The sequence below is a fragment of the Phaethon lepturus genome, unplaced genomic scaffold (genome assembly GCF_000687285.1).
Source record: "Phaethon lepturus isolate BGI_N335 unplaced genomic scaffold, ASM68728v1 scaffold14698, whole genome shotgun sequence".
In the NCBI taxonomy this organism is placed as follows: Eukaryota; Metazoa; Chordata; class Aves; order Phaethontiformes; family Phaethontidae; genus Phaethon; species Phaethon lepturus.
In genome coordinates, this window is record NW_010559814.1 from 28,673 (window position 1) to 48,814 (window position 20,142).

Below are 20,142 nucleotides of genomic sequence, written 5' to 3' on the forward strand. Positions count from 1 at the left end.
TATTGTTTGTTTTGTAGCTACCTAATGAAGTAGGAGAGGAGTTTTCATTACGTGCCATTTCAAAATGATAGTTTCAGGCTCTCTTATTCAGCTTTCAGTTACTTTAGTCCTGGTGATTTTTTTCTTTTTACAGAAAAACCCCCAATCAGTCCCTGAATAGAATCTTCGGTAGGCAGAATCTCACCATAAAGTGCAACTCTTGGTTAGGAAATTGCTTTTCAGACAGACAAAATATATGAACCTTATGTTACATAGGTATCTTACAGGTAATCTACCAAGTTGGAAGAAGAGAGAATGCCCAGGAAACAAATTGTTTTGCTTATGTTCCTCCAGCAAAATGAAGTAACCTGCCAAACACTTTACATTGAAACAAATATATATGGTAGTTTTAAAACTTCAATGGATGCATTTACTTAATAAGGTAGAAATGCCTAGAACTGTTGATGTTAAAACACAGGCACTGAGGAGTTAACTGTCAGGAAAACAAGAGAAGCTTGGTATTTTTTTCCAATGTATTGGTAAAAAAGCTTAGTGACCATTATGATAGAAGATTAAACTCTCCGCAGATGACAGGGCCTTCTGAGGACCTTGCACACCCCTTCGCTTTTGTGGGAATTCCTTAGAGAAAGTCCTCACCAAAACTTCATCTCATTATACATTTCTTGAAGGCTGCAGCGTAAGTGCTACCTCCTGCTGTTTCCCTTGGGGCATTAGCCCTCCCCGTGTTTCTTCTGGTCTGAGTGGGACTTAGGACTGCTTTTGCCCTAGCAAAAATCCTCTGAAGCAAATTGAGTTTCTTTGAAGATGGGTCTGCGTGGGTTTAATGTGTCCGCAGGCAGATGGGACAGGGAAGTCAGTACTTAGAGGAAGCTCCTGATCATCATAGGCTTCCCTCATCTTCCCAGGTTTCTTTCTCACTCTTATCTTCGTAAGGATAGGTCCTCAAAATTAGGCCAGTTATAGATCTTCAAGTGTTGAACAAATGAAGGATGGGCCATAAAGCAAATCAGAAGGACCAAAGCATGGCACTTTTCCTTTTTGCCCTTCTATGGGTCAGCAGAACAGTTGTGGGGGTGAGAGACTACCTGATGCATGTCCTGATTTTCTGCTATTACCTCCCCAAACTCCCCCTCTCTTATTTCACAAATAATAATATTTTTAAAACATGTATATAACGAAGCATTTAGTCCAAGAATAATCAGAATAAAAATAATTACACAGGCAATGTAATTCTCCTATTATGACCCTACTACATGCATATACATACATACATTGCATCACTGAAGATAATAGATTGAGAGGAACTTATTGCTCTGAGAAAAATAACATTAAGAAGATAGAATATACCAGGGCAAAAGCTTTCCTTTTCCCTTTCTTCCTACCTTTTCTCCCTTCTTCTGTTTTCTTCTTTTTTTTCTATTTTTCTTGATCCCTGTGTGTAGGACTTGACTTGCAGCTTCCAAGAGGTTTACTAGTACTGCCACAAGGGCATGTATTCGGCCTGCAAAATCTTGAGGCTGTAGGCAGGTAAATCGGAATAGGAAAGCTGGTGATTATTAGACTGGAAAGAGGGCAGAGGGTTGATGTGTGAAACATTATGCTCCATCTGCATTCGGGAGCCAGATAAACACTGCCGGAAGTTTAATTCTTCTTGCATGCCTGAGGAAGAAAAATGAAACAGGCACTGTTCCCTAAGCAGAGGTGACTCTGCAGGGCTTAGACTAATACTATTAAGGTCCAAAACAGAAAAGGTTGTTGCAGTCAGCAATATTACTGCATGACCCGCTCTGTCATGCAGCTAAGGATCCTAAGCCCAAAGTTAACTGATTTTGTTAAACTGTAGGAACCTTACTGAGTTTTAGGGAATCAAAGTACAATAGAGGGACCAGGAATATAGACCTAAAAACATTTTACCCATTCAAAATAAACATGTCAGATATGATTATGGTAGGTCCAATCATCAAAATGGACTACAGAAGTCTGATGTGTGGCTGTGGCATCTCAGAAGAGTATAATATTTTTTTCTGTGAGAATGATGCTGCTGGACATTACATTTATGCTGTTCTAGGTGTATGTTTTGGTAACTCTATGGGTGTATGCCTCTGTGTACAGACACATAAATACTTCTCCAGTCTTACTCACTGTGTATTTGGTTTCCTTCTTTAGAAGACTTGTAAAAACTCCCCTTTAGCTACTATTCTGATCAGAAATCAGTCAAGAGCTTATGGTTAGCAGAGCTTATGTATTAATTTTTCTATTAATGATAACTTAAGCTTTAAATCTAAACCTTTTAATATATATACACACAAGTCAATTATACATATATATGTATATATGTACAGGTCAATGATACAGTTGATTTGTTTATGTTTATTTCCCTAACCTTTGTGTCATGTCTTCTTTGGTTGTGCTCCATTAGAGATACAGGTGTCAGTCTTCAATAAAAACTTTTAGAGTGTCTATGCCTTACTACAGCTCCTGGGCATTGTTTCAGTATAACTGTGAAATAGTAAGCACTTTGTAAACCATACATTCCAGTGCTGAGAATTTGCTGCAATGCTTTTCTTTTCCTCCTTTTCTTGCCCCCACTACTATCAGCTGCAATGTCAAGAGAATTGACATAGCAGAAAGCTGATAGATGACTGTAGCATGTATGAGTGTGAACTTTAAAGGTCTTTTTTTGTGTGTAACAAACCTAGTAAGTATCCTCAAAAAGATTCGGTCTGTGCAACTCAGTTGTGTTTTTCACATTTGTATTATTTTTTTGACATTACCTTGGTGGACGGTTTTATGGTAGTTAAAACATTTACTGACATGGAATTATACATATTTTCTGTGCATTTATTGTTTGTGAGTGGAAGCATCTTCCAAATTCCATCTAGTGGGGAGCGCTCTCTCATTAGTGCTCAAGACTTAATAGCCTCAAAGAGAGGTTTGCAGAGGGCTTTTAGATCGTAAGTTCATCTGCTGTTTTCCCTCTGCAGAGGAGTTTACAGAGAGTTCGTCCCAGAGCATTTTTCTCTGGGATCCTGTATGTCTGACCCCACTGGCCTGTCCCTGGGCAGGGGGCCTTTGAAGAGGAGTGTACAAGAGTTAGTGTCGCCACGTCCACACCGGGACCACACTTGCCTTACTGATTACTGAGGGAAACATTCTCAGTTGGACCTGGAGGTCCTGGGTATGGTAGTGTCATGGACCCCCAGCATTTTAAATTTGTGTCAGTCATGAAAAGACCTGCCTAGGTACACAAGCCCGAAGGGAGGAGGGAGGGAGAGACAAGGTGGATTGGTGTACACCTCCATGTTCTGCTAGACTTTACCTCACTGAGCTCTGCTGGTTGCAAGGTGGCTTTGTGAAGCGGCTTATGCTGTGTGGACGGAAATGGGTCAAATGCTGCATTCATAAGGGCGGTGTACGCATTTCTCTCTCCCTTGGGTTGGAGGTCTGTACTCACTTCTGCTGTTCTGTACTGGCTATAACAACCAATGTAAATGTATGCACAAAAGAAATACCACTGATCAATAGAATTTTAATGCTCTGTGCCAAAACCTGTTTGGATTTCTTTTATTTCTTCAGCATGCCTAGAGGTCTATTAATGACTTCAGTCCTGTAGGTCTGGAGGAGCTGCCTTCATCAGCATTAAGTCCAAGATCCAATTTAGAATGACGTAATGCATTAACATGCTCTCGACTTGCATCAGTGGGAAGGATTTTCCACTTTACAAGATGTGCCCTGACAGAAGCTTCTTGGAGATGCATTTACCTAATGACATTGATTTACTGTCTGGACTGTGTTGCCTGCTAATAAAACCTTTCAGACAAAATCATGATGATAAGGTATTTTATGGCTTTAATTTATGACAAAATATGCTGTTTTATTTGCTTTATGACATATTTCTCTAACTATATGGGGAAAAGAGCTATAAATAAATTCTGTCCAATGGCCATATTTAAAATGGGTGACTTAGTGGAGCATGCTGAGTTTGTCACTCAAGTTTTGCTTTTGAGCTTGTGAGCAGACTCTGCTGATAAAGCATTTTTGGGCTCCAAAATTCTATATGGGGAAAAAATGGAAACTATAACATCAATTAACTTAATCCTATTAAAAAAAAAACAACCAAAAATTCTCTAAATTATACCCCACTAAGGAAAGATAGGACAGATGTGCTGAACTTTGCTGACAGTAGACTTGGACCCCATTTGCTTTGCATTTACTTACACCAAAAATGTAAACAGGGGATCTAGCTATTCTCAGAGAATGCAAACCAAATTCTTACACTTCTGCTGAATGGCACTTGCTGGCTGCTTCTTTGTATGTTTTTTTCTCCAGCTGATATTATTAGCTTGATGCAGGGAAGGAACTCTTTACTTCTGAAGCAAGCAGCAAGGAACACTATTTTTATGATTCAGAGTGCAGAATTGTGCCCATGGAAGTGAAGCGCCTAACTCCCACTAGTTTCATTATGGAATGGAATTGGCTGTCATGAAAAAATTGGGTTTACTCTTCACTGGTACCTTTGGCACTTGCAAAAGTTGACACTGATTTTAAAAGTCTTATATAAATGTCACCTGCACCTACAAGGAAATTAGCTAATGAGTGTTCATTTTAAATTAAGTAGCATAATATGTGAATAACTGTTCAGTAGTTGGGAGGAGGTAATACACATAAGCCTTAAAAATACTATGAAGATCTAGAAAGCTGTTGCACAGCAAACAAATGCTTCGGGGCAAACCAGAACTGCGTGTAAAAGTGAATACGTGGTCTGTTGAACACAGTAGCTAGATTTTGTTTCCAATTTTATCTGTCCCATCTCACTGAATTTCGGAGGGAGCATGGACGTAACCAGAAGTAGCATCTTCTTGCAGCCCACTCACCGATGGTGCTTCACATGTGCTTCCAGTTCCTGTAATGCAGTCCCTGAAGTGAAGTGCTGGCATCTACCCTTATGTTTTTAGGCATCTCATTTCATTGCTTTTGTTTTACCAACTCTCTTCTCTTCTGCCTGGTCCTTTCTGTTACATCTACGAAGCCTGTGCACCAGGGTAACATACCTGCTTCCTGTGCACTAAGGCCTTCCTCCTCCTCCTTTTCCTCCCCCTGCCGCTCCTTATGTGCAAAGCCTACCTGAACTGGTTTTATCACCTCCTGATGAACCTCTTGTTGAGTTTCCTCATGGTGAGGCCAGTCCCACTCTCTTGGCCATTCAGATCAAGCCTAACATGGGTGTGTCTGTGGCTTGACGCTTAATCCATCATTTGCATCATTTAGTCGTGATGTACCAATGAAGGATTATAGGAGAATATAGCCAATGGGGAGGAAAACCTCAAACATGTAAGTGCTGGTAAAACAGAAATGAGTTATTACTTGACTGGTCCTTTTATCTCCCTTTTCCACATGTCTCTCATACACTCCATGGTGAGAAACATGTTAATGTTACCACTTTCATTTATCTTATTTTCTTAATCTCAGCCTACCACCAGGTCTTTCACTTTCTTGTTCAGGAGTCTGTCATGTTAACTGAATAGCAGATTTCTTGACAAAGTGCATAGCATTAGCAGCTGCTAAGGCATGCTTTATTGATTGCTGTTGTTTTTTATAAATTAAGTGTACTTCTACTGCTCTCAGCATTCAGTTGTAACTTAGATGTTTCATTTGTAAGGCAAAATTGAGGTTCATGAAAGCAAATCTTACCATACAGATACTGGCTACTTTCTACAAGTTTATTATTCCCGAGTTTCAATGGAGGAAAACCACTTTATCAATCAGCTGCATTGAAAAAAGTAAAGGCAAGAGGTTAATTATGTTGAATTGCTTTTTCAAGTAGAATTTAGCTTCAGTGGAGAGAGAGATGTTTCAGTCAATGTTGTGAGTATTGAGCTGAGGCAGAGTCTGGGCAGCAAGGCAAGTTGACCAATGACTGCACTAAAAAAAACGATGAGCTTGATCTTAGCTTGGAGATCATTAAGGGAACTAAGTAATCATTAAATCTAGGAATGGGACCTAATGGAAGTCGATGAGAGAACAACTATGGATATTTAATGAGTAGCACTGCATCATGTTCTCATCTCTTCAGAAGTAAATAATGAGATACTTGAATTTTTCTTTGAACAACAATAAATGTAGAATGTGTAAATAACATGGGGAAAAATAATCCTTTGGGCCATCCTCTCAGTAAGTGATTTCTACAAGACTTAATTAATTATTGGAGTTACTTGTGAAACAAGCTTATATGAAACTATGGCACCATAAAATATCTGTTTAATAGTTAGCCCCAAACCACATCTAGATTACCTTGAAACTCTGAGAGTTCATTACCCAGAATTATTGAAAAATTGCCGGTGTAATTTTATTCTGCTGAAGAACACAGGATGAATTCTGCATGAAAACAGCTATATGCCAGAAATCCTGGTAAGCAATCTTTGTTAGGAACAATGCCTTATATGGTTGCTGTAATATACTCATTAACCTTCAGGTAGTTTGTACATAGGAATAAGTATGTTATTGCTGCACTTCTGACTGGTAACTTCTCACTACCTATTTGAAAGGAAGAGCAAAATCAACAGGTCCGCGACAGGGAAGACTGTTGGAAAGGAGAGGTGGGAGGTGAACTCTGGAGCTGGAGCTACTTCAGCCAGTTTATCCCATAGGGATCCTCTTCACACAGGTGGATCCTCAGCCTGCGCAGAAGAGCAGGGGGCAGTGAGGAAGCAGTGGAGACATGTCTATACCACATAGACTTCTGCATCCAGCTTAGCTGGGGAACTGGGCTCCCTCTGTTGTCAACAGGAAAAGAAACCAGCTTCAACAACACTCAACTCAAGTTGCCCATGTTATGCTTATTTTGGAACATCTTGTCCATCTTGACAGCTACCTTGGACTAGTCTTTTGTTAGGGATCTGAGATGGCTGCATAAGCATGGAAGAGATTTGAGTTTTGAGGAGCAACATCCACAGCAGCTCTTTAAAACATGTCTGTCTCATAGCACTCTCAGATGGAAGTTTTGCATGTTGAATGGTCTGTGGTGATTTTTTGTTGTTGTTTGTTTGTTTTTTAAAAACTTTTCTTCTAATCTCCAAAATGTCTTTTGGGCTAGATTGTTCTTATTTCTTCCTTGTCTTTATGACAGTTCATATGATTTGATTCTTCCATGCATCTCTGCAGAAGAGCAGCTGTAGATACAACCAGGCTTTTAAAAAGGTGCAGAGCTGTAGTTCTCTCCTAGGGAAATCTGAATTTAGATGGTTACCTACAAGAGGTGGACAGAAGAGCTGTGGCATCTTCAAACGCTGACAGAAGAGACTGTGATGGGCCCTTTTTCTGATCCCTATGACTATTATTAAGATCCAAGAAAACCTAACTTTTAGAGAAATCTTTGTGGTTGCAATTACTTTTCCCTCCTTCTCTGACCTTAGGTGAAGAAAAGGGAAGCTGGGAAGTGACTGGTGCTTGAAAGGCCAACAGGATGCTGGGTGATTTCTACCTCAATCAGCCACATTTGATCTCACACTCCCATTTCTTTGGGTAAAACAGGTGGCAGAGTTCCTATTGAGTTAACAGGGTCCAGGATTTTAGTAGAATTGCTCATGTTTTACGCTGCAGTGAGGCATCTGGGACTTTCCCCTGTAACACTGCTGGGCACTGAGGCTTTCCTGAGCTCCATAACGGAAAGAGAAATATTTTCCTAAAGCACCTCTAAAGGAGTAGTGTCTGGTTGGTGCTTTATCACCAGCTGCTCAGCTCCATTCAGTTACTCCTCATTTCTGTTAACTTTTAGATTGTGTTTTCTGTTTTGTGTCTGACACTGGGGTCAATTTTTCTGACAAACATAATGCAGTATGGCTGGGAAAGTGGGGAGTAACAACCTGATCAGGTTGAAAGCAATCACCTGCTAGTTTCTCCAAAGCTTTTTACTTTTAAGGGAGTGTTGCACATTTGTGGTGTCAGTGATTTATATACTTTCACACTCAGCAGAAAATAATATTCTTTATAAACATGAGATGTCCTTGATCGTATGAATAGAATTCTGCTCCTGTCTCAAGTAGCAACTTCTTAAGCTTTATATTTATGCATATTTGGCCTCTACTTTTCTCACTTGTATTGTGTTCTTGGCATCACATGAAGACTGCTGAAAACACAGGTGGTCTCCATCAGCTTTGTAATTATGACTGCCTTTGCTAATGGATGGGAAACAACTCTCTTCAAAGGGAGTGGATAAAAGTAATTTGACACTCGGTCCTGGGCTGTCCTTAAGACAGAGCTGAACTTTTCTTAGCATTCCTGAAGCTGTCCCATGGCGCTGCATGAGGTGGCACTCCCAAAAATGGTCCCTCATCTGGCTTTCTGTATCAGCAAGTCAGAGTACAGTGCTCAACCCTGATATAAACTGAAACACATGCATATTTACTGGGTTATTCATTGTGAATTAATATCAGGCATGTTGCCCACAGCTCAATAATTGCTAGATCAAACTAGGAGCTTTTAAAAGTAAATAAAGCCTTGTAATAAATATTATCACTATATATTTTTAGTATTCTTATATAGGAGGCTTATGTTCCATTAGCACGAGAAACTGATTTTAAGTATTCTCAGTTCCCTGTGAGGAAGAAAATTATTCCTAAGTCCTGGTCAGATAGCAGTTATCTTGCCTGTGATGCAGGTCCCAAAAAAGTATGTTTGCTTTTTTCTTGCACAAGAGCCACAGATTGCCTGAGGAGTGTGTTTTGATGGGGCTCCCTGAGGGAAGAAATGCTGTCAGTATGGTTCCAGGAAGCAATAAGCACCTTCATGAAAATAACTCAAGTCCCCATCCTTAATCCCTGCCTATCCTTTTTTATCTGATGGACTCAGCGAGGGCTGGAAGATAACAGTGTGGCTGAAAACGAAAGGGAGTTAACAAGATGTGACCAGTCAATGGATAAAACAATAGGCGAAACCCTCCACACTGTCCAGTGCCCAGGTGTCCTTCCCATGCGCAGGTAGCCATGTGGATCGTGGTGAGTTTGCTCTGCTGCTTAACACTCGGAGGGTTGCCACGGACAGGCGGCTCGTGCCCATCGCAGTGCAGCTGCGCCTTCCACAGCCTCAGCGAAGGGACGAAAGCCAGGTATGCCGATACTCTCCCCAGGGGGGTTGCCGCTCTTTCTCTGGGTGTCAGGGATTTTATTTCTTCTCCTCTAAGGATGCTCGGAGGAGAAAATATTGCATCCAGATTTTGTGTCCATTATTTTTCCAGTCACTTTGCACTCTAGCTTTATTTGCAGAGGATTAGCTTCTGAAAACATAGTAAGCTGATTGCAGAGAAAGCATTTGGGCATCTCTGTGAGAACAGAAGTGACATAATTGCTGCTGCTGCCATGGCAAAAAGGGAATAAAATTTAAACAACATTTTGTTTTGTTTACCTTTATGCTGAGAATGCTAGTTTTAAAAGGCTTTATTCTGCTCTGTTGGTTTGTTTCTAAAGTGTAACTAGATTTGGTTATGTTGTGGTACCAAAAACTGCAATCACATTTACTTAAAAAGTCCTTCAGTTGGAAATTTTAGGCAAAGCGATAGACTCTAGATGAGAATGAACCAAAACAATAGCTAAATATAATAATAATAATAATAACAACAACAACAACAACAATAATAATAATAATAAAAAGATAATTCTTAGACTGGAAACTTTCAGTTAAAAAAGATGACAAAACCAGAAAGACATCCATTTTTGAATGCAATGCCTTTGTACAAACATTACTCTGGATGACTGTAATAAAAAAGTCTTCCTGAAGGGTAATCACAAAGTAATGATCTGACAATGAAATACAGGCTGCATTTTCATAACGTATGGTTCACAGTAGAGGAGGTTGTGACAGAGATAGAGTATTTTCAAAAACCTTTGGAAGAAATTTTTTCTAGAGAAGACCACAGTACTGAAATGAAAGGCTGTCCCCTATATTTTGGATCCCTATGAAATAGATCTACTTTCTTATCTCTTTTATGGTACTATAGATTTAATGCCAGAAAGTTTCCCAGTAAGAAGCGTGGTAGAGACACAAATAGTCTACAATTGTGCAATAGCAGGAGAGCCAATTATTGCTCCATAAATGTCACAGTTCCCAGGGGAATTTCCTTTCAGTGACTGGAAAAAGCTGTTAAGATACATAATAAAGCAAATATTCATTAGTCCCTTAAGGAGCATAATGTCACCTTTTTTCCTGCATTATGGTTCATATTTCTCACTAGTAGAAGGAGATTATCCCATAGATTAAATGTGTAGTGCTCACTGACAGTTTAGGGACACTATGAGAAGCAGACTGTTTTACTGCCATACTGTCTCTGTTATCAAACATTTTGTGTCATGCCTACACACACAAAAAAAGTTTTATTGAAAGAGGATTTCTCAATTTTTCTTATTTGATAGATTTCTCTCTCCCTCAAAATCTCAACTTTCAGCTGAGGGTAGGCAGGATTTAATGCCACAATAAAAGTGCTGGATGAGAGTAATGTACTATGCTTTGATTATAAATTAACAATTTAACTGTAGGTTCAAATAACATTTAACTCTGGGAAACTTGCATGAGCAGTTCAGTGATGTTATTTGTTTTTGTTGATAGTAGAGGAATAATTACTTTTGCAAGGTGGCTTTGTATTTTGTTAAGGACTTGCCTTTCTCTCCTTGCTGATAGGCAAATTACAGTGCAGTCTGAGAGACCTGTTTTGTCTCCCTTCATTCCTCATGACTATCTACAATCCCACATCTTGGCAAAGTCAAAGTCACAATTTTTTTTATGAAGGCTCTAAAAATGCAGCATAGATTTTTCATGATTTGACCTCTAGAGATCAGAAGTGAGAAGGAACTATTAAGACACTTAAATCTACCTTGCTTTTAGTATGGCATTTTCCAAAGAGTTAATTTTCTGTGCTTTGACTCTCACAATTGTACATGCTTGCGGTGCAATGACTACTACCATCCATACACACCTTCCATACTATTTCATTATAAAGCAGAGCTTGCTGTAGTGTATTTCCAGTAAGTTGTTAGTTGACTTTCTTATCCTCATTTCATGAACGAAAGATCCTGTGCTGTATTTAGTCTATATTACTTCCTGCCATCCCACATGCCAGTAAGGCTTCTTTTCATATGTCTTTTGTTGTTCAATTTATGGATCCTTTTGTTTTAACATGCACTAGAATTCTCTGTTGTGCATGAATGTTGTCACATCGTAGGTACTCTAAAAAAAATAGAAAGAAAAAAAAGCAGGAACACTATATGGGCCAGACTTAGACTGACACCACTCTAGGAGAGGCACAACACTGCAATCTCTGCAGTCAAAAGGTACACATGAATTACTGCAAGTTGATGTACTTATGGTGATGATGTAGAGATCAGCAGCAAGTAAGAAGTGACAAGAAGAAAGCTTGTGAAAAAAGAAAGGCAGATCAAAATCTTGCATTAAAATGAAGTTCAAAACCTTTTCAAAATACAAGAAAGTCACATCTGTGTTTGTGTTTCCCCACTAGGACAGTGCTGTGTAATGACCCGGAGATGACCCTCACTCCCGTGAACATCCCTGTAGATACGTCCAAGCTTCGGATAGAAAAGACAGCCATCCGCAGGGTGCCAGGAGAGGCTTTCCATGGACTCCACAACTTGGAGTACCTCTGGATGCCCTATAACTCCCTGGCCAGCCTCAGCAGGATCACCTTCAAGGGCCTCCATCGCTTGCAGGAGCTGAGGCTGGATGGGAATGACTTAATATCATTCCCCTGGGAAACCCTGGCTGACATGCCACAGCTAAGGCTTCTGGATTTACACAACAATGAACTTACCTCAATCCCTCCAGATGCTGCTCGTTATGTCAAGAATATCACATACCTGGACCTGTCTAGCAATAAGCTGATGACTCTTCCTCAGGCTCTTATTGCCACCTGGGCCAACCTCCAGGCTGTTCCTTACTTCCCCAATGATAACTCCAAGATCATCCTAGGTAAGAGAAGTGCCTGTCATTTTGCAGGGCGCACAAATGACAAGAGCTCCACATCTTATTGCAGCATTTTCACCCACTGTGGTTACCACAGCAAATACACTGATAATTTAATACCCCACATAAAGTGTGCAAATTCATTTACACACTAACAAACTCACCTCAGGCTCTCCACACCCAGCTTATTACACCATAAACTTCATCACTTGCTTGAATCTTTGTAACACAAAACTGGTGACTCTTGCTCAAGCCCATTTTATTTATTGACACTGCCATTTTTGACAGAAATACAAATATGATTAGAGTTCCAAATCATTTATGTTCTCCTTTTAAATAACGGTTACCATGGAATTGATCCATTTTAAGCAGCATTAATAAAAAGATGGATATTTATTATGTCCAAATTAAAGAGGAATAAAGCTATCACTGAGCATAAAATCTGGGTCAGGACTGCCAGTTTGTCTCTTTCCAGAGCCCTGTTTATATGTTCACACAGAATTAAACCCTAGTCTCCCCAAAGCCACAAAGACAGTGCTGTCTTCAAGGGCAGCTATAAAGTTACAAGAATCCACTCTTTGCTGGTAATTCTGGGCTTCTCAGAAGTATGGCTTTGGGGCAGTTGTCCATTTTGTGTCAGAGGGCATATTACAGATGACTGCCTTGAATCCTCTCAGTTGCAGTATCCCCAGCTGAGGTTTCGAGCACATTTACTAGTTCAAGGGATTATTATTCAGGCTTTTAGTTCAAATCCACGGCAGGCTGATGATGGTTCAGAGTTGTTGCCATCTGCTGTCTTCACTTGCTATGAATTGTCCCAGCTCCATTGACTGTGTTTGATCTGCAGGGCATATGCATCTGTGTGTACTGCCTCTACAGCCACAGATGTGAGTTCAGGCACTTGCTGATAATATCATCAGAGACATTGAGAGTTTTCTCTCACTCTGGGAAGTACCCACTGCTCTTTGTTCTCTGGATAAATTGGTGGGGTAAAGTTTTTAAAACCAGATTGCAGTGGAAAGAGACACAAGACTTTAAAAAGATTCAAACTGCCACCTACAAAGCTTTTAGTGTCTTTAGCAGGTGTTGTTTAAGTTTTCATTAGCATCAGGAGAGGAGCAAGTGTTTCATCTCATTTTGCCAGATGCGGTATCAAATTCTTTAAGACAGAGATGGCTGTTTGGGATTGCCCATTTCATTTGTGGCATGACAAGACACTGCCTAGATCATACTCTTTTCTTTTTTTATTTCTTAGAGTCAAGTTAGTTACCTGTAAAAATGTTACTCCATTCAATATAGGTTAGGAGAGTATTATGTTGAGAAGAACAGATCATGACTTGATATTTGTGGCCAGCCTGAGTGTTTACATAGCCAGCTGCGCACAGGTTGCTTGTGCCAGAATCCTAAAAAATTAATGTAGGCAAATGAGTATAATGCCAAGATTAATATGGTAATGTATATTACCATATTAACTCCAGCTCCTAGGTCCTATCCTGCTGACACTCATAAGGACCAGGTATATGAAATGCATGTCCCTTGCAGGAGCAGAATGAGAGAACACAGCTGCACGTTTCCGTTTCGCTCTGCTAATGACTGTTGTTTATGTGGGTATAAAAAAATATCTATGAATAATAAAGAGTCAGCCCGGTCCCTTCCTTTGTCTACAGTACATTGTTGTGGCTCCTCTTCAGAGCCCTTACTTGTAAACTGCTTCAAGAAGTATTTCTAGCAGTAGCTTGCTGGCTGATAGTCTGTGCCAAGGCTGCAAGCTTGCACATGAGGATTGCCCAGGTGACCCCACAGGACTGTGCTGTGCAGGGCAGCAAAAGGCTCACTGGGGCTTTGGGAGTGCCTCAGCATCAATGGGGGCTGGGGCATCTGCCAGGAAACCTGGAATAAAATGTTACCTGTCTAGTGCACGGTCAGAAGTAAACAGCTAGCAAAAATGCCATAAAACAACAAAGACAAGCTCTGAACTTTAATTCTTTATTTAGTCCACTTACTTAACTTTAGTATATTAATTTATAAGAACTGCCTTCCTGCCAAGGTCCACCACTTTCAGACCCCCTTCCAAACCCATGGAGTTTGCTATACAATAGTCTCAAAAGATATTTTTCAACAGATTTTTAAAACAGTTTATTTGAGGCCTCAGGGGCTTTTGATTGACCCTGTGTTTCTGTTGACTCTAGCAGATTCAAGCAGCCCCTTGATGCTCATGGAACCTTGTAGTGCACCCTCTGTGCTTGTGTCAAAACTTGGTTCTTACTGAAAAGTCACTGCTTGCATGACTACTGCTGCAGTGTGCCAGGGGCCAGCAAGAGTGGCCACTGAAGGGGGGGCAGCTGCCATTTCCTTCTGCCAGGAATCGAGGCAGTATTAATACTCCTTACTTTCAGGCAATTGCCAACCCTGAGCCATGTCTTTCAAGCTGCCTGTGGCAAAGAGGAGGTGAAGCCCCCTTGGAGGGAGCAGAGCTCACTCCGGTGGCAGGCGGGAGGCCTGGGATACCATGTTCCTGGCTTAAGCTTCAAATGTGTGCCTGGGGTTAGATGGTATAAATACTCGCAGTGCCAATTCTGCTAGCTGAAGTCATTAGAGACCATAAACTGTCCATAAAACAGGTGAATGTGAATGTTTGTAAGTAGGATGAAACAGATTTAATCAGGATGCAGCAACTTCTGTTCCTGCATTGCTCTAGTTCTATTTTAGTACCATCTTCAGAGGTCTATTTTTAATAGAGTAACATCTCATTTTTTCATAATTTGAGTTCCATAGATGCACACCAAGATAACAGAAAAAAGATAAGCATTCTGGGACTCTGAAACAGGAGTGTATTCTTCAATATACCCTGTTTTAGGTGTATATTCTTAATATAATTATTGTTTATTTATGTTTTTTTATATACTGTAAACTGTATACTGTTGATTTACTCCTTAAAACAGTTCTCTCATCAGTGTAAACTAGCATTTCAGGAAAAAAAAAAGATTACTAAAATTATGACAGTAACATAGAATAACAGGACTGGAAGAGAACTCTTACAGTCAAGTAGGATCGACTACACCTATTGCAGACCTGACAGTTGGTCTGATAATCAGGCTAATATTTTAATAATCTCCAGTGAGAAGAATTTCCTAGCCTGTCTAAGGAAGAAACTCCATAGTCTCTTCATACCCAAAAAATCCACACCCCAAAACAACCAACCCTCCCTCATGGCTATTTGTTTTTTCCATCCAGGAACCAAATGTGTTTATAATAACTTCTTGTTTTGTTTCTTTATGTGCATAAATACTGATGTTTTCATGATATGAATAATCTTGCTTTGAAGTTAAAGAATATGATTTCAGCTCCAGATTTTGAGTTACCTTAGCAAGCCATATTTTTTCCCTTCTATTAACTGGCACCTATGGAATCAATCAACCTCAGCCAACAACAGTGGGGGGCTGTCAGGACACTCCCTCCGCAACCCTGATCCCCTGCATATGCACAGGCTGTCCTTATCAGGGCATATTAGGAGCCTGTCACAGTTTGTCCTGCTGAAAAATAGAAACAAAAGTGGCAGAAACAAAAGGTTCTGTTGGAATGACTTAGTACTCTGGTTTATTTTGACAGGCTTGCAAGACAATCCTTGGGTATGTGACTGCAGTCTGTATGAAATGGTCCATTTCCTAAATTTCCAGTCTCCTAATATAGCATTCATTGAGCCCAGGCTGAAATGCTTCACCCCCCGGAGCCTTGCAGGAGTCTTCTTCAGCCAAGTCGAGCTAAGGAAGTGTCAAAGCCCTGTTGTACATACGTCCGTAGCCAAAGTAAAGACCATCCTGGGCAGCACTGTGCTACTGCGATGTGGGACAACAGGGGTGCCCATTCCTGAGCTCAGTTGGAGAAGGGCTGATGGTGCTCAACTGAACGGCACAGGTGGGTTTGGTTTAAGCTTTTCTTGTACACGTGGGATGAATGAGGGAGACCTGCACCTTTATTTTCTACAGATTGTACAGCAAATGGAAGCTTCTGTGACAATAGATCCTTCTTACTGATAAAAGCCTCCCCCCCAAGTGATGCAAAATTAAAATTCGCTGTAATTCACAATAGTATCGTGTGTAATGCAGTATAGCAGGTGATTTTTTATAGACTATAAAATTACTTACATGTTGATGTAAATATCATCAGATAAATGGATACTGTCATATGCAAAAAGTTAGTTTTGCTTTGTTTCATAACAATTTTGGTGGTGGTGAGACAAGTCGAGGTGTTTTCCGCAAATCTGCAGAATCTGCTGAAGAAATGAAATATGTCCAGTTGTAGCAGGAGGCTTTTTTAGGTTAGTTAGTTAGTTATTCAGTCACTGGAAAGGCTTCCCACTGAATTATTTTATGGGTCTTGAAAGTAATGATGATCACTATTAATCAGTTAGTAAACACCTCTGGCAGAGAGATGTCTGACGTGAATTCAGCTGGGATTCAGATCTGTTGTGGCAAAGAGAGAAAAGATTGCAAACATGCAACATCACTGGTATATTAAAAGAGAAAAGAGCCACTAAACTACTGAAGGATACAGTACTTCAGTGACAATGCTTCCAAGAAATGGTTAATTTCTGATTAAATGACAAGGCCTCTTGGGAAAATGCTCTGTGGGAGAAACGCTGACCAGGTCCCTCTTCTGTGCTCACCCCTCCTGTGGGGGAAGCCTTCAAACAACCACTGTTCTTGTGACCCATCATGTTTTCATTTCCATTCACAAGAATTATTTGACCCCAAATAGCAATGTTGGTCCTTTAATGTGTGTGGAATTTAGGGAAGAAACCTTTGCTGCACTCAAAGCAGTCATCCTTAGCTTGTTGCCCTAGATCAGGACCTGAACCTTCATCCCTCCAACCTCCTTTGAATGCTACTGTCTCTCAGACCTGGCCCTGACTTTCATAGAGGGTCTAAACTCAGCAGATAGGTTACTAAGTACGGGGTTACTGGGCTCCTCAGTGCACATGAACAGGGGATAGAGCAATTTTCTTTCACAGCAGTAGAACCACTTGTAATAAATATCCTTTTTTGGGATCTGCACAAGTCATTGGTCTGTTGTGTATGATGTGCAGGATGTAGCAGAGCTGCTCCTCATAATGATAATGCCTACGCATCGTGCTGCGAACATCCCTCCTACACTTGAAAGAGAGCCACAACGAAAAATAAAAGAGAGAATGCTTTCCTGAAAGCGTCTGTTGAGTTTTCTTTGAGCTACAACTGAGAATGATGTATTTTGTGCCCCATTAAATCAGACTTTAGCACCTTTCAATAAAAAGGTCGCTGAAAATATACATTATTTCTCAGCAATGGCAGCTTCTCTGACAATGCCATAATATGACTGTTTGAAATGTTGATGTTCTGAATAGAAAGGAGTGAGAAACAGCCCACAGTCTGTATGTATGGGGAAATGCCATAGGAAGACCGGTAGCTTTAAGTTTTTAAATATACCCATTCAGTAAATAATTAAACTGAAAAAGTAACTTCTGCTGCCATGGTATTTCACTGCCATTAGAACGTGCCCTGGTTGTCAAGGCTGGATCCTGACCCCACGAGGGCTTGGGAGAAGTTTGCATCCTGTCTTACCTTTGCCTTTCAGACATGTCCCTGGTTTACCTTTCAGTGAGAAAGGGCAGAGATAGTATGTGCTCATCCTAAGGACGCTGGTTAAATAATGAAGAAGGTACTTTACCCTTCTGCATGATCCCAGCTCTTTTTTTCTGCACAAATAGAAAGAGGCATAAAAAGCTGGTTTTAGCATTCTGGTAAGCCAAGTGAGAAAATCAACACTCAGCTGTGTACATATCATTCAGTGGTAAGTGATCAGCCTTCCCTGTGTTTGGCTCAATATAAAAAACTGCACTAATTTAGCGGTAATAGGGATATTATTTTTTCAGCTTTTTTTCTCCATATATGCTAGACTAGTCCACATATGGTTTTTAGAAGAAAGTCTCCACTGTTTGTATTGTCTGTGACTCAGAGAACTACATCTGATGTTCAACTAGGTCGTGTTACTGCCTACTCCTTCCACTCTTTTAAGTATTGTACCTACATAAGAGCCTTTTTTTTTTAATGGAAAAACCTTTCCTGTTTTGTTTTCAAACTGTATGTCAATTGGGAGGAAATAGCATCAAATGCTTCACATATATTTGGTCTGAAGCAGTGTAAATCCCAACATAACCTAATTTTAGTCTTAATATCCTTTTCTTGGATTTACTTCAATGTTGTAATGTTCTTGGTGGCAAAAAGAAATTATGATTCTGCTGTATTGAGCAGACATTGGGCTGATTGTATCTTAACATTTTCTAAAATGTGTTATTAATTCTATTGATTATTGCCTATTTATTTTACATTTTTCCTTCCTTGCAGTTCATCAAGAGATTTCCAGTGATGGGATGAGCTGGTCTATTCTGGGTCTGCCTGTAGTCTCTTATCTCGACTCTGGAGAGTACATCTGTAAAGCAAAGAATTTTCTGGGGGCAACAGAGGCATTCATATCTCTCATCATTACGGACGCAGAAAGCACGGATGACCCCAACTCTAATGCCAAAGGTGCATGGAGTGGGAAGGTGAGTGGGATGGAAGCAGCTGCCTACAATGACAAGCTGGTGGCAAGGTATGTTATCACCACCTCCACCGTGCCTACCCTGGAGGCTGGAGTGGGCACCAGTGAGGGTCTCCTTCTCCCAGATGTGGCACAAGATAGCAACCCCAGAAACCTGCTGGTGAGCCCTCCTACCCCTCCGCCGGCCCCCGAGCGAATCGTGAGGTCTGTCAGGGTGATAGGAGACACCGACCAGAGTATCACCCTGGCCTGGAAGGCGCCACTGGCAAAGAACACAACAGTGTTCAGTGTCCTCTATGCTGTCTTTGGAGAGAGAGACATGCGGCGGATCAACGTGGAGCCAGGGAAGACCAAGATCACCATTTATGGGCTGCTGCCAAAGACCAAATACATTGCGTGTGTCTGTGTGAAAGGGCTGATCCCCAGGAAGGAGCAATGCATCATATTTTCCACAGATGAAGTTGCCAGTGCAGGAGGGACCCAGAAGCTCATCAATGTGGTTGTCATCAGTGTGGCCTGTGTCATTGCTGTTCCTCTGACGCTGGTGGTCTGCTGTGGAGCACTGAAAAGGCGCTGTAAAAAATGTTTTGTGAGGAAACCCAAGGAAATTCAGGAGTCCTATGTCACCTTTGAAAGCCTTTCTCCTGGGGCCAAGGCGAAAGGTGTGGAAGGAGAATACTTGACTAGACATACCCCCGATGAGTCAAACAGGCTGCTGTCTGCCCGATCCAGTGTGGACTCAGAAGCAATACCAAAGATAGAGGGGCAACCTAATGAATACTTTTGCTGATAGTAACTAGGCTGATTGTTGGCTCACTGGTGGAAAGCATGTGGCTGTATACACGACTCTCTGCTCAAGCACTGCAGGCCACCTGGTCAATGCTTCTGTCTCCGACATGTTCTGGAGGGGGATGCAAGAGTGTAGATGGTGCCCAAGCTTCACAGAAACATGTTGCTAATCCCATTTGGGGTTTGCTGTTTTGTACCCAGTCAAAAGCTTCTGTGATAATGGACCACTTTTATTTTCGTAAAATGAAGCGTGCACACTGCGTGTGAGGACATTAAGCAACTTTTTCTGAGTGCGCTCTGCTTGATGTTGTTTAGTACCTGCTCTGCAATATGCTAAGTATTTTATTCTCAGCTCTTTTGATGTTCTTTTCGTTGACAAACAGGGGAATGTTTAGTAATTTTAATATAAATATCTATGAAGGTGAAGATTGAGAGTCTCACCTTTTACATCCTCCATGTTTGCATGAAACATGCAGCTTGATGCTTAGTATATCACTAAAGACAGACAGATGTACAGCAACCCTTTCTAGTATGTCCAACATTATAACAGCTCTATGCTATGAATTCAGAGAAATGTGCAAAGGAGATATAGAAATCAAGAGACAAAACCCAATCCACTCCTAAGAATACACAATAGAGAGTGTTTTGTGATTGCATTTTGGCCCTAAACACTATTAAGATTTTCTTGAACAACAGTACTGCACAGGTCTTTCAGTATCAGGCCTAGTTGGCATTTTCTAGCTGTATTGTAATTAGTAGAGTATGATGTTTTATATCAACTGTGCTAGTTAAAATCATACAATAGCCTACTCT

At 40.7% G+C, this 20,142-nt stretch overlaps 1 protein-coding gene across 1 annotated transcript; it reads left to right on the plus strand.

The window, feature by feature from the left end:
• The first annotated feature begins 8,928 nt into the window (after positions 1 to 8,928).
• Positions 8,929 to 19,330, plus strand: LRIT1 (leucine-rich repeat, immunoglobulin-like and transmembrane domains 1). Its single transcript, XM_010293494.1, has 4 exons — positions 8,929 to 9,103; positions 11,504 to 11,970; positions 15,574 to 15,879; positions 18,345 to 19,330. The coding sequence occupies exons 1-4, from the start codon at positions 8,982 to 8,984 to the stop codon at positions 19,328 to 19,330; spliced, it is 1,881 nt and encodes a 626-aa protein (XP_010291796.1). The 5' UTR covers positions 8,929 to 8,981.
• The last annotated feature ends 812 nt before the right edge of the window (positions 19,331 to 20,142 follow it).

Excerpts from the sequence above, each read along its gene's own strand:
- LRIT1 (XM_010293494.1), top strand. The coding sequence starts at position 8,982 with ATGTGGATCGTGGTGAGTTTGCTCTGCTGCTTAACACTCGGAGGGTTG. Across the intron at positions 9,104-11,503 it reads AGCGAAGGGACGAAAGCCAG|GACAGTGCTGTGTAATGACC; the intron begins GTATGCCGATAC and ends TTTCCCCACTAG. Across the intron at positions 15,880-18,344 it reads TGCTCAACTGAACGGCACAG|TTCATCAAGAGATTTCCAGT; the intron begins GTGGGTTTGGTT and ends CCTTCCTTGCAG.